The sequence below is a fragment of the Antechinus flavipes genome, chromosome 2 (assembly GCF_016432865.1).
Source record: "Antechinus flavipes isolate AdamAnt ecotype Samford, QLD, Australia chromosome 2, AdamAnt_v2, whole genome shotgun sequence".
NCBI classification, from domain to species: Eukaryota; Metazoa; Chordata; class Mammalia; order Dasyuromorphia; family Dasyuridae; genus Antechinus; species Antechinus flavipes.
In genome coordinates, this window is record NC_067399.1 from 663,511,804 (window position 1) to 663,526,599 (window position 14,796).

The 14,796-nt window shown below is 41.8% G+C and overlaps 1 protein-coding gene across 1 annotated transcript in view; it reads right to left on the reverse strand.

Moving 5' to 3' along the window:
* Positions 1–8,324: 8,324 nt before the first annotated feature.
* Positions 8,325–14,796, reverse strand: part of CABCOCO1 (ciliary associated calcium binding coiled-coil 1) — a 159,193-nt gene continuing 152,721 nt past the window's right edge. Inside the window, exon 8 of the mRNA XM_051982611.1 lies at positions 8,325–8,892. Coding sequence (XP_051838571.1) covers positions 8,818–8,892 — 75 coding nt within the window. The 3' untranslated portion in view covers positions 8,325–8,817. The remainder of the gene's footprint in view (positions 8,893–14,796) is intronic.

Sequence of the window (14,796 nt, forward strand, 5' to 3'; positions counted from 1 at the left end):
CGTTCAGCCTTCCTACTAACAGTAAAGTCTAATTCTTCGTTACTGGTTTTGACTGGACCTATGATTTTGTAGCTATATAGATCTCTTGGGAGTGGGGGTGAAGGGTGAGGGGGGCAATTTCTTTTTCCACCTGCCAAGTCCTTTCTCTGAAAGTCCTTATCCAAGATAAAGACCAAATTGGAGCTAATATTCTCAAATAGTGAATAACTATTACCAAATTCATCTTGTTTACATCTCTAATGTCAATTATAATCATCTCTTAATTGAGGTCTCTCAAACAATCATTACTGGCAGCAAATAAGAGAGAATGTGTCGAAGTTGGGAGTTACATGTGAATCACTCACGTTTTCTGCCAGGGGCGCAATCGTTGTCAGTGAGCAAAAGTCAGAGAGCAGAAGTTTGGGATGGCAAACATCTGATGGCTTGTCTGAATCTGGGGATTCAGATAAGATATCATTATCTTTACAATGAGGCTACCAACAGGTGCCTAATTATTGAATTTGTATAGTTGTTGATAATGTAGCTGAATTTTGGAAAAAAGTCATTATCCTCTTTCTCTGTCTGTCTCTCTCTGTATCTCTTTTATAGTTGTATTTATAGATATTCTATAGATATCTATATCTATCTAGATATATGCTGATCAACATAGATATCTATGTCAATTTCTGTAGGTGTTCTATATATAATATATAGCATATTATATAATATATAGTATATTGTACATTATATACTATATAATATAGTATATATTACACGTATAACATATAGTACATATTACATGTAGAATACACAAACACACATATATGTAGAAAACATATTTGTATGTAGAAGACAATATATTCTCTATTATTATATATAGTAAATATAACCAATATATAAACATGCATATTGACACATGTAGCATATAATACACATGCATATATACTATATACTGTGCATGTATATGTTCACGTGCATGTCCGTACATATAAACATGTATAGTCTAAATGTATATAACTGTCTGATACAGGGGTAACGAGCTGGTGCAGTAGATAGAGTGCTGGGCCTGGCATCAGGAAATTCAAATCTTACCCCAGATACCAACTGTGTGACTTTGGACAAGTCACTTAACCCTGTTTGCCTCAGTTTCCTCACCTGTAAAATGAACTACAGAAGAAAATGGCAAATCACTCCGGTACCTCTGCCAAAAAAACCCCAAATGGGGCTGAAATGACTCAACAGCCACAACCACAGATCTGATAGGGGAGGCTCTGCATTTATTGCATGATTATTTAGGCAGGGGCCAGTGGCAGGAAGGTCTTGTTTCTCAGCAGCGTCTGATGATGGCTGGGTATGTGACTCTGGGTAGGTTATGTGACCTTTGGCATCTGTAGCCATCTAAAGATGCTATTAGTGCCAGCTTCATCACGGCCCTGTGGCTTTTGAACAGGTGGGGATCTCGGCAGTCACCAAGTCCAACCCTCTCATTAATAGAGTATTTTCTTCATGCTCCCAAGCTTTGCTTTTCTCCCTGTAAAGCAGGTGTAGTAATGCTTACAGCTCCTTCCCCCTAGGACTGTTACCAGCATTAAATGAAATCATGTCTAGAAAAAGCTCTGAAAACTTTAAAGGGCTATATAGATGTCAGCTCTTATTACCCAAACTGAGTGATTTTCATTTGAAAAATAAATCTTGCGCCACTTTTGGGAAGACAAGCACTCAGAGTTGCATTTCTCCAGCAGGTCGAGATGTCTAGTCTTGGATCCAGTCAGGTGAGCTAAGGACACGTTGTTTTCCTTCATTTCAGCCTTCTTGGCCACAATGAGCTCAATTCGAATTCTTGCCTTATCCTGATCCATCAAGTTCAGGGCTTAGACAAACTTAATGAAAAATAATAGCATTAGCTATTCCACCAGATAAGATAAGAGAGGCCAGATATCACGTGCTTTCAGATGCCCAGGAAGGGGATCAAATGGAAGTGTGAGGTTGGCAGGTGAGGGGTCCATTGCTCTCAATACTTTGTCTAGTTTCCATGAAGACCATTTACGTCTTTTCGGTATTAATGATGGAAATCTAATAGGGCAAGAACAGATGGTTTTTTAAAATTCATTTTGAGACAGAATAGGGAGGTTGATTGCTATCTTGACATTTTAACCATTTGCATCTTGAATGATGCTATGAAAAGAAAATACTGATTTTGGTCTTAGCTTAAACCTTTGCCTCTGACTTTTATGATCTCTGTGTAGAGATCATATCTACAAAAAAAGGAGATTGGCTCCGGTGGCTTTTAAGATCATTCCCAGATTTAAATCTAAGCTTACCAAAGCAGGGATAGATCATTAGATCTAGTCCCAAGCTGCCGTGTACCCTTTTGCATGTTTTTTTCTTTGGTCTAGGAGCTCCCTGATATGGAAAATCCTTTCACCGATGCAGATCAGCCACTCATTGAGAATAGAGAGGTTGGGACTTGCTCGAATGTCAAAGGCAGGAATTGCAGTCACGACTTTGCGACTCTTAGTCCTGTCCTTGAGCCATTATTCCAACTCTCCGGTTGCCATGTAGACAGTGCGCGATAAAAACGCGCCTTTCTTTTTCCTCCTTGTGATGCATTGTACAAGTAACATTCATTTGGAGAACACTTAGCGGATTCCTAAGGGGACTCGGTTCATTGTTGCAGCTTGATAGCTTGGGTTATTTCCCTCAAAGATCCTCTCTTTCTTTAGGGTTAGCTGTTAGGCCTTGTTAAGGCGCAGAATATTAGGTCCTCACAGAAATCAATTATACCTTTTCCAATTACTCCCTTCTCCTGTGGAATAGACGTGTTTATAGAAAGATGCAAATTTTTTGTCTGGGAGATTGATTCTGGTGAGAAGCTGGAGGAATGACGGAGAGGGCCAGAGCGGATGATAGAAGGCAATTTGCTCTTTAAAATTAAATTTGTTCATCGTTTCTACTTCCTACCCAAGAACACTTTCCCAAGTCTGCAAAACAGCCAGATTCCATTTTCTGAATTTTGGTTAGATATTTGTATCTCTTTCTCATGTAATGTAGTTCAATTCTATGAGTGCCTACTATGTGCTAAGCACTAGTGCACAGTTTTGTTTGTGATTGTTTTTTTCCTCATAAATATATTAAAAATAAACAACAGAGTAAAAACAATGAGCAACAACTAATTTTGTTCACTTGTTTTCAGGCATATCTTTTTGTTTTATTTTATTTTATTTTTTGGTAAGGCAATTGGGGTCACACAAGTAGTAAGTGTTAAGAGTTTGAGGTGATATATGAAATCAGGTCCTTTGCCATCCAGCTTCCCCACTGTCAATCATATCTGATACTTCATGACCCCATTTGGCATTTTCTTGGCAAAGATACTAGAGTGATTTGCCATTTCCTTCTCTAGTTCATTTTACAGATAAAGAAACTGAGGCAAATAGGGTTAAGTGACTTGGTCAAAGTCATCCAACCGGTGTCTGAGATCAGATTTGAACTCAGAAAGATAAGTCTTTTTGATTCCAGGCCTGGCACTCTACGGCACACACTATGCCAACAGCTACCCAAAAACTAACGACTCCTTGTAAAATATTTCTTATTTTGTTTTGGCAAAATTTTCTTTGGACACTTAGGAAGTGGAAGAATAAGGATTCTCAGTCAGGGCTCTGAAATCCAGTCCTGTGTTCTCCCTACTCTAACTACTTTAGTTCACCAGTCTAGCAGCTCTACAGGGGTCCTCAAACTACGGCGGTGGGCCAGATGCGGCAGCTGAGGATGTTTATCCCCCTCACCCAGGGCTATGAAGTTTCTTTATTTAAAGGCCCACAAAACAAAGTTTTTGTTTTCACTATAGTCCGGCCCCCTCAACAGTCTGAAGGACAGTGAACTGGCCCCTATTTAAAAAGTTTGAGGACCCCTGATTTAAGAGTTTGGAGGTGATCTCAGGTCATCTAGTCTAACACATATTAGGGTAAGCACACCTTGTACTGCTTCCCAGCAAATGAGTCCTCCACCATCATTGGGAGACCCTGAGGAAGGAGGAAGCCTGCATTTCCTGAGGCATCCGGCCCTTTTGTGTGAACCTAGGTAAGTGTCTTACTCTCTGGGTCCCCAGGAAATCCTCTATGTCTGAGTATTAACAAGAAGCTGTCCATTTGCATTAATAGAGGAAATTCACCTCAACCCAGATCTATCCCCAAATTGATGAGATTATCAGTCCAAACAAACACAGACCCAAGAGCCCGTGCTTAGATTTTCTAAATCAAGGCCCAGCTACAGAAAGAAGGGATGAAAGTCCTAGAATTTGAATTGAATGGCACCTTGGAGGGTATCAGATAAGGGAGCCTTTATTGGAAGGCCCAGGGCATTTCAACGGAAAGTTGATGCAATTAGAGAGTTGGATTGAACATTGGCTACTTGAAAATTGGTCACTCCCTTGGTAGCCAAGCTTGACACGTACTAACTGTGTGGCCATGGCAAGTCACTTAAGTCCAAATTCCCTCCCAAATTAACAAAAAAGTTAAGCTTGTCGGCTCCAGAAACAGTTGTGGAAGGAAGCCGCCCCCTCGGTTAGGGGCGGCGTGAAGAAGAAGAGATTTCTCTTTCCTTACCTCTCCATTCATCATGATATCTTTCTGTGCTGTCTAGCTGTTGTTGTTTTCCCTTAATTTCAAAGAGGATTAATGATACATGGATGTCTTGACTCTTAAGCGAATTGGATCCGAGGCAGAACTGTACAAAGTCATTAGTCTCACTCTGCTTCCAGAGGCTTCAGAGTTCAGTGGCCAGATGAAAGTCAGAATGACGGGTGATGTCCCAGAATGTCGTGGATGACCTTGGAGGTCTGACCAGGTTTTAGGTACTCCATAACGGCTTTGGCTGTGGGCATAACTGTTGGAAGAAATTGTTCTCATTTACCCAACTCACCAGGGGAAGTCTTCGCTTGCTTGAGGTAGGAATCCCTCTAACTCACTGACGGGTTTGAGGCTCATTAGTTCCCCTCAGTCTGGTTTAGTTTATCTACTGAGATGGTTTTCTTAAAGGGTGACCATTGTGCATGCTACGGCTGCCTGGAGCCACAGCTTGGAGCTGCTTGGAAGTTGAGGCAAAGGTGAATAAGCAACTCTGAAAAAGGCACAGCAAGAGGTGCTAGTTCTCCCTGAATCAGACAGACAGATGAGAGAGAGAGACAGAGAGAGAGAGAGACAGAGAGAGAGAGAGAGAGAGAGAGAGACAAACAGAGAGAGAGCGAGGAAGAGAGAGAGAGACAGAAAGAGACAGAGAGGGGAAGAGAGAGAGAGAGAGAGAGAGAGAGAGAGCAGAGAGAGAGAGAGACAGAGAGAGACAGAGAGAGAGAGAGACAGAGACAAACAGAGAGAGAGCGAGAAGAGAGAGACAGAAAGAGACAGAGAGAGGAAGAGAGAGAGACAGAGAGAGAGAGACAGAGAGACAGAGAGACAGAAAGAGAGACAGAGAGAGACAGAGAGAGAGAGAAAGAGAGAATAGATTCAAAGAGCATGACTCCTGGCAGCAGAGAAGAGAATCAATTATAGATTCAAGAGGGAATTAGCATTAGCATTTGGAAATTGAATGAAAGAAAAAACTCCACGGAATCCAGTTGAGCAATAGAAAGAAGGTCTGATGTCCATCAAGGAGGGCACTCTTAGAAAGACATCTGAGCTCTTGGAAAGTACCCAGGCGTGAAATGCCTTGGCCGTATCCATTCCCTACATGCATGCCTTTCCATTGGTGAATTCTATGTGTGACCCTCCTCTTCGCATGGGGCTATGTGCATTTTGGGGAGATTGTATCCAAGTTTATGTGACACCATTTTGGAGCTACTCTTGTTTCTCTGCCATCTTTGCTTTGAGCTAATCGCTCCATTGACTATTACATATAAGTGCCTCAATGAGGGATCCCAAACTATGGTTTTTAGGAGTGCAGACCCACAGAGCATCTTTATACCTAAGAGTAATCATCTGTGTGGGGACCCACTGTCCAATGTTATTGCAAATTGGTGGGGAGATGGGAACCCCTGAGGGCAGCTGCAGTAGGAAGGTTTTTTTTTTGACTTTGAGTGCCTTGTAACAATTAAATATGGCACCTTGTCCTGCTCTTGGCAGCTAAGCCACGCAATCCTCACGCTATGTGACAGCCCTTCAATTGTTTGAAGACAGCCATCATGTCATCCCTAAAGTGAAGTGTTTGGACGATGATTTTTCTGGTTCTTTTCTGTTCCGACAGACTTGGATTGTTGATATTTGAAAGCTTTGTGGAGGATGGGAAGAGCGCTGAATTGGATCAGGAAACTCTGGTTCCAACAGTCACAAGCTTTGGGAGGGTGGATATGTCCTTGACCTCTGGAATCCTCAGTTTCCTGCTGTGTAAAATGGGGACAGTGATAGTTGCTCCAGCTTCCTCACAGAGGTAAAAGAGAAAAGCCCTTTGGGATTGTGAGCTCTCACCAGAGGAAAGCGTGCCGGACTTGGAGTCAGAGGAGATGGATTCCAGTCTCAGTTCTGCCATTGGCTAAGCCATGTGACGTGGGGCAAGTTTTTTCCTTTGCTTGGGCCCTTGATTTGTAATATGAACGTGTTGAGCCAGACGATCCCCCAGGTTCATTACATGGTGGAGTCAGCGAGCCATGAGATTGGAGCCGGAAGGGACTTGGAGGCCAGATCTCTATATCTCCGACTCTCCTGGATGATCCTGAGAAATGGAATGTCACCCATTCTGGTGCTTTTGTGTGCCCGAGTCCGAGCTCAATCAGACTAAGCTCCTTAGGAGTGTGGGTGACTCCCAGAGCTCACCAAGTGCTATCCAGAGGGCACACCCCCATCGGGGGGCTGTGGGGGAAATGCTTTGTAGACATGAATTACTATCATCCTTACTGATCATGAATCAGACCTGGGAGGCCCTTCAGTCAAATGCTCCAACATCATTTTACAGATGAAGAAACTTCACTAGTTTGCTCTCAGCCCACAGGGGACTTGAGCCCAAGTCTGCGGAGCGCTGTTCTAGCACTTTTTCTACTTTTTTACATGGGGTTTTCATTTTTTAAGTTGTACCTTCATGATAGTGATGCTGTAGGCTTAGGAACATGCCTGAAAAGACCTTGATGGCTATTAATTATCCCTTCGGCCCACATGTACGAGGACACGAGGTTCACCTGTGAACAATCTTGGACTTCCCGAAATACCGCTTCACTTGCTTCCTGCCCATCCATGGGAGCAATGTGCACTTAGGGGGAGCTCACATGGCTGAATGTGGGGTATTCTAACACTCTCTGCCTTGGGCTTTGGAGAAGCAATCTGATAACTGGAATCCCTCTAAACCATCGCTGGCTCTAATACCTATTTACCTATTGATGGTGATGTCATGGCTGTTACTGACAAAGGCTGCTCAGGTGAGACTCTCCCTGTCAGATAGAATGGTTCTCTGACAAAGGCAGGAGGAACAGCACAGTCGCCATTTCTGCAGCAGAGAGAGCAATGAAATCCAGCCAGGCTGAGGCTGTCCGATGACCCCCAAAGACAGCAGCAGCTCTGTGCTGGAGAGCAAATCACGGTATTTAAGGCACTTTGGTACGAAGGTCAACTTAGGACAATGGACTTATTTGGCCACGGGTGTTTCCTAGCTATCAGTAGTACCGGAGCATCTTTCCCTCCAACTTGTAGAGTGCTAAGCGGGAGAGTGTATTACTGTGTGAATGGGGGGCCTCTTCCTAGCTATTTTGCTGAGTTGTTTAATTCTATTTCTTTTGCTCTGAATGAATATTTCCTTGGTTCAGCTGCAAAAGGAACACATCAGTGGGGGCTTTGGAGTTAAGGTTTTGAGTAACTGCTGCCCCACAACGTGCCCTTCGTGAAGGGAGTCAGGGCCTGGCACTCCCTTTGCAATCGCACCAATGCTTTTCCTTTTAAGTACCACCTAGAGGCCGGTGTGATTTGAACCACAAAGTCGCTGCTGCTGAAGCCATGGCCCCCTTCTGGCTATCTTTCCAATTCCAGGGAATATTTTAAGAGAAACCTGGAGACAAAGAGCCCAATTAGGGAGGAATCTAATCTGTAAAACCAGGAGCTAATCAGCTTGCCAGAGGACTCTTTTTTCCTCGAAAATTCCATTTTAATTAAACTATTTTAAATTATGTTCGACATTTCAATTATTTCATGGCACTAATGGTTAATTTTCACGGCTCCACAAAGCAGAATTTGTATTTAAGACTTCTCTCATCTCTATTGAGGTTGGTCTTCAATAACCACTTATGTATTGCTTCCTCTTATGTATATATATAGGTCATGTATTCTCTGGAGAGGGTAACAAGATTAGAAATAACAAACACAGTGCAGAAGGAATTAAACCGCTCAGAGACGCATTATATAATTTCAGGAAATGGGCTTCACACATGTAGGGTCTAAACAAGAAAACTCAGTGGCTCAGAATGGGGGAGGATCCAATAAGAGTTGGTCTAAGAACCCTCGTCTCTCGATTTCTGTGATGCGTTCTAAGTCCAGTGAAGGACTCAATGGAGAGGAAAATTATTTTCATTTGTTATCTTTTTGGTTTAAAAAAAAGTTTCTTTCTGTAAGAAGCGTGTTTATGATGCATGATGTCAAAAACATTCTAAAACATGTATATCTGACATACAATTCTGCAAACTCTTATATGCTGAGATGTGCCAGGAAAGTGCCGAATCAGGACTAAGAAAATAAAATAAAAATAATAAAATAAAGGGGATAAAAGGCAATAAATCTCTACGACATGAGAGGATGGGATGCTATAGAAATGTTCTTGGGTTTCGGGCTTAGGACGCTCTAAGTTCAGCCTGGCTCCTGTCCCTGAGCATCCTCAGGCCTGTTTCAGTTTCTCGATCCTTACATTGAAGTTCTCTTCCTGCATCTGCAGCTTCTCGTTTATCTCAGCCTGCGAAGACAATCAGAGAAAAATGGGGTGATGATGGAGCTATCACTGCGTGCACATTGTCTCTGTGGCCGGGACATGCTCGAGCGCTTAAAGGCAGACATTAGGCCAGGCACACCTTCCTGTTTTGCAGACATTATGGTGTTTCAGCCTGGAGTGATGTGATAAAGCTTTATCATCGTTCTCTACCCGGTCCCGATGTGGAGCGTGTCTGCTAGCAGCAGGAAGTGGTATTTGGACAGACATTTTTCATATCACCTTGGGTTGGGAGATTGGATAATTTATCTGTGTTTTCAGACGGACTTTACCAATGAACACCCAATCAGGATAACTGCTCTGGGTTTTATTGATGCAGTCCCTCTACCCACCCCCGCCCAACCCCAATGGCAATGGATCATTATTATTATTATTATTTTTGTCTCCGAGGCAATACATTTTCATTTGGGTCCCAGAAAGTCAGGACTAAGTGGGGATGAACTGTGCCAATAAGTCTCCAGCTCTCCTTGTCATTCCACAATTAAGAATATTCTTTCTCTTCTGGGATGCTGGGAATTTTGCCACTTTTCTGCCTATGATTAGTTGGAGCAAAGTGAGTGATTGCTGACAAGCTTTAGTGGATGGCTGGATGGCTTCTGGCCCATGGTGGTGATATTTCGGTGAAGAGGTGAGAATATATATCTCCTAAACACTCCTAGCTCTAGAACATCCTTTTTTTTTTTTTTTTTTTTTAATTAGGAGGAATATATATTTGTAGTCAGACTAATTGTAGTCTCCTTTTCTTTCCTTGGAGAGAAAAGAGACCATGGGTGAGGAATATTACATATATTGTGAGACATGGTCATTCTGTAGGTTGGTATTGCTCAATTCTTATTAATTGCTACAGGGGAAGATCTATTGAGTTTACGTGTGGGATATTGGGTAGTATATCTGGAAACGTTTGTAATATAAAAACAAAAGGCACCAATAAAACAAATTTTAAAAGACAAATGCATTATTTATTATAAACAATAAAAACCCAATCATTTATTACACATTTATTATTAATAATAAATAATGTGGTCAGGACAGGTAAATCTATGTGTGGAGACGTGCCCAAACCAGCTTGGTGTACCAAACATGGCGCCTCCTAACAGCCTGTAGAGTTCCCTCCATCTTCAAATAGAAAATAAAAACCATTAATGACCTGAAAAATGCTTATAAAGCTTGGAATGTTAATATCTGTTAGGTCACTTGGGTTTTCCAGAGTCACTGATGTCTTATAAGGCTTTTATTGGGAAATTTCAACAGGAGCAATGCTCATGTCAGATATTGCATTAGTTTTATAAGATTTGCAAAGTTGTTTTTGCTTATTTTATGCCACCATATTCCACTTTGCGTCCAAGACAAGAAAAAGTCCTTTTTGCCCATTTTATCCCACCATGTTCCACTTTGCATCCAAGACTAGATTTCAACTTTTGCTAATGATTAGATGAGACATGGATAGGATTTTTTTTTTTTTTTTTTTTTTTTTTTGCCTTTGAGCCATGTCTAATTGATATTCTCTTTCTTGACAATGATTGAGAAAAGGAAGAAAGGAAATGAGTTGGGGGAACAGAGGGAGATTCAGGGGAGAGTTGTGGACTACAGGAGAACTGAGAACTAATCTTCCAAATTAAAATAAGCCACCTGCCCTCCCATGGAACACTAACTTTTCTTTTTTCAAAGTAATCATGGCTAAGTGACTTGCCCAAGATTATATAGCTATTATGTGTTAAGTGTCTGAAGTCAGATTTAAACTCAATTTCTTCTGACTCCAGGGCCTGTGTTCTATCCACTGGGCCACCCAGCTGGCCCAATAGCTTTTCATTCTAAGAAATTCCCAACACTTGTGGCGGTCACCAGCTAGCTCCTGAGATGCTCAAGGGACTCCTTGGGATACCTGTCTTGTAATTTACATGAGGTATAGTTTCCATGAAATAGGCAGGGATGAGCGTGAACCCCCAATGAACTAATGAATACACAATGTTTTGCAAAATTAAATATTTTATAAATGCTGACTATTTTGTAATTATTGTTATTGATTTCAAATCACTTTAGTTTGAAAGAGTAATGTATGTCATATAACTCATATAGCCCTTATGGCAGTTCCTATGACACTGATCCAATGATTGGAAGGGAGTTCCATAACTCCCCAAATTCTGGGCATCCCCAGCCCAATCCCAGATCTGATCAATTTTCTTCCATGTATTTAATTAAGTACTTCTCATTTCATCCAGAGTCTCATCTCCTTTCCACCAATAAAAATCCTACTGTCCCAGTCCATTTTCAATCATCCGGTTCTCTTAACCCATCTGGGAGAGGACACATTTCTTACTCAGCGATACTTTGGTGGAACACAACCACAAACAAGAGCTTTGTCTGCCTTGGGGCAATGTTTTATGTGCTCAAGGGAACCCACAGCCATATGGTTTGGCAGAGAGGGTAATATAATATCCCTACCCTCTGGGATGAAGGCATTGAACGGACCTGGAATCAACTTCCAGGATCATCTAGTTCAACCCCCTCATTTTAAGTAAGTTCCCTTTCTCAGTAGGTACTAAGTTGTTCTGATTGAAATTTTTGAAGGAGTGCAAGAACTGTTAATGCCTCTTGAGAGTCATGTCTCTACTACTCCCTAAATTATGCCATACATTTCTGAATGAATATTTCACAGCCAGGTAATAGAAAGAAAGAAGAGGGTGCAGATATTTGCCCTTTGGTTTAAACCAAGAAGACTTGGTTTAAATTCCTGGCTCTACCAGTTAGTATTTTGTGACTATGAGCAAACTATTTTGTATTTCTGGACCTCAGTTTCCTTATTTCTAAAATGGGAGGTTTTTACTAGGTGACTTTTCCAGAAGGTCTCTCTTTACCACTCTGTTCCCAAACAAACTATTAGTAATTACTTTGAATTCTGTGCTCTTCCTAACAGCTCAGGTAGATTCAGACCATTGATTTCTAAGAACTATCCTGTGAGCAGCATGACTGGGCTTTGCTTGAGTAGCTTCAGGAAGAAAAAGAGAAACCGATGTCTTACACATCCCTGAAACCTGGGACTTTTCTTTCCCATGAACTGTGGTGAGTGAGGGTGGTGATGGCACTCAGATTGATTTCTTAACCTAAAAATGAGAAGTAGGGATGAAAAACCCATGGTCTCCAAATTGCTGACTTCCCTTAAGCTTTTCAAGTTTACCTGTGCCAACAGTCAAAATGAATACAGGATTAGAAAATCATTATTCATATTGTCTCAGAAATGGAATTTCCTTTTAAATGTGAGCTTAAAAAAAAGGTTTTCTCTATTAAGTATGGCTTTTATTATGCATCTTGGAACCTAAGAGAATTCCTGTGGGAAGGATCATGTAAAATAAAAGTGCAAGTCAATGAGGAAATAATTTAATTTGTCAAAAAAAATGATTTGCCCTAAATTTCCAGGACTTCATCAATTGTGTAAGGTGAGGTATACCAATAATTAATTCTAAGAGCTTAGAAAAAGAATACTTTAGAGTATATGGCCAGGGGTGATGATTTCTGTGCTGCCTGACAGAACCATTTAGATATTTTTGTTATTGAGTTATTCAGTCATGTCTGACTCTTCATGACCCTTTTTGAAACAGTCTTGGCAAAAATAATGAAAATGGTTTGCCATTTTCTTTTCCAGCTCCTTTGATAAATGAGGAAACTGAGGGAAATAAGGTTAAGTGACTTGCCCAGGGTCACAGAGCTAGTAAGTATTTGAGGTGAGGAGATTCTGGTAGGCAGAATGTCATGATCCAATTTGGAACTGTACTAAGACACAAGCATGGATGCTCAGGAAACACCATTCTATGAAAGCACCCAAATCCCAAAGGTATCTGGATTTCTTTTGTGGGAGCTTGGTGGGTTTGAACTCAGGAAGGTGAGCTCAATTTTAGTGACAGACCTAGGAATTCTAGGGAATCTATTCTTTTCTTGAAGCTATCATTATTCCTGCTTTCAACTGGTCTGAATGCTAGTTACCACCCGTTTACATGGAGATCGATAAAGCTAGCAAGAAGATGGATGTAAAGAGGGATATTAAAAATCATAACATTCTAGGATCTGGATTTAGAGTTGAAACAGACCTCAGAGGCCATCTAGACCAGGGATGCTGCCCTACCTCAGCTAGGAAAATCGATTCTTGGCCAAAGATTTGACCGCCTGCCTTCTGGATTACAGGTTCACTTCTCTCTGCTCCATCACTCTGTCCCAGAACTATTATGTCGATCGCTCATTCAATCTCACCATATTCATTGGAGTGCAGAAAGACAAATTCTATTCTACTTCCATGTTTAATAAGCATTGTAGTTTGCAAGAGTAGGAAAATGATGCTCTTTTGTTGTTGAGTAAAATATTGAGATGGTAGCTCACGTTACTATCATCACTACAACTACCCTGTGAGTATTATTATCATTGTCATTATCTGGGAGTTGGCACTTTGCTTGGTCCTCCTTAGTTTTCAGAACTCACTTAATATAGAAATTAATCTGCACTCCCCCCAAAAAAGATCATTGTCCCTCACCTCTGGTCCAACTTCTTTCTCAGCTTAATTCCCTTTGACCTGTTGTTCACTAGAAATCACATCCAAGGGATGATGGCCTTGGGTCAAAGAGGGGATCACATCCAAAAGCTAAACAGCATCCTCATTTTTCATTTGTGGACCAGAGGGACAATAGTATCAGCTCTTTTTTTTTTTTTTTTTTTGGAAACAAGTTGCTTAAGATGTATGGGGAACTCCATGCCATACAGCCTTGGCAGAGATGTTTCCAATTCTGGGGGCCTCACAAACAATTCCATTACTGTCTAAGAGCAGCCTTGGTGATAATTCCATCGGATTGTGAGAAGCCTCCAGGGGCCAGAGTTATACATAAACTATATTTAGAAGAAATATTATCAAATGCAAAGAGGAGATACATTCTGAACCTCTGGCTTCCAGTAACTGCCCTCTGCCCTCCAACCTATTAAGCGGTTATTACATTCATCAGACGGCTCACAATAAAGAGCTTTGTGTAAAAACATGTTCTTCCACTATTTCTGGTAAACACTAAACACCCCTTATTAAGCCGAGGACTTTGGCTCCTTCTGCTGGCACAGAATCCCTGCACGCTCGTGTAAATAGTGCAATAACATCTGATGACTGAGTAAGTCACAAAGGGACCTTATGCCAGGCTGATCTCCAGCTTGTCCCAAATTAGTTGTTTGAACAGGGGTGTTTTTACATACGGGCTCCCGTGTTCTGATAATTAAGTAAGCCTCCCCAGCAGAGCATTCACGTGGTTTCTGCGTGCGTCGTCCAGTTGGACCCATTTCTACCGCCTTACTCCATTTCTACGGGAATCTGGAACGTGGTCAGAACAGCCACTGGGCTGAATTGGTTCCCTTACTGGAGAATGATGCAGTGGGAGGGGCCTTCCCTACGGGGAGTGAGGCTACTTGTCACTTTGGAAATAGGGGGAAACGTGAGGAGTTGTAACTGCTGATGAGTCTGGGGGTGGCGGAACATGGGCGGCGGCTCCTGCTTTTGATCTCAAGCCTGGTCTAGTGGTTTTGAGATCCTAGTATGACCTGCGTAGGAGACTTTCTGGGAACGTTTGCCTGTTCCTTTGCTTCTTGGTGGATGTCTGATGACCAACACAAAATGAGGTCTGCTCGGTGCTCAGTGATTTTTCAGATGGACCTGGGGTTTTACTGGGTGCAGCCCTTTAGAAGGGCTGAGATATCCCAGCTGGACTGGGTCACACGGAAGATCTGCACCCGTGTGTGTCTGCCTCCTGTTCGGGGTACTAAGTGACCCATCCTTTTGATATAGTTAAATAACACATGCACGATTCACGTTTGCATTGTGAAAAGGGATGGGGACTTAGCTGTTTTACG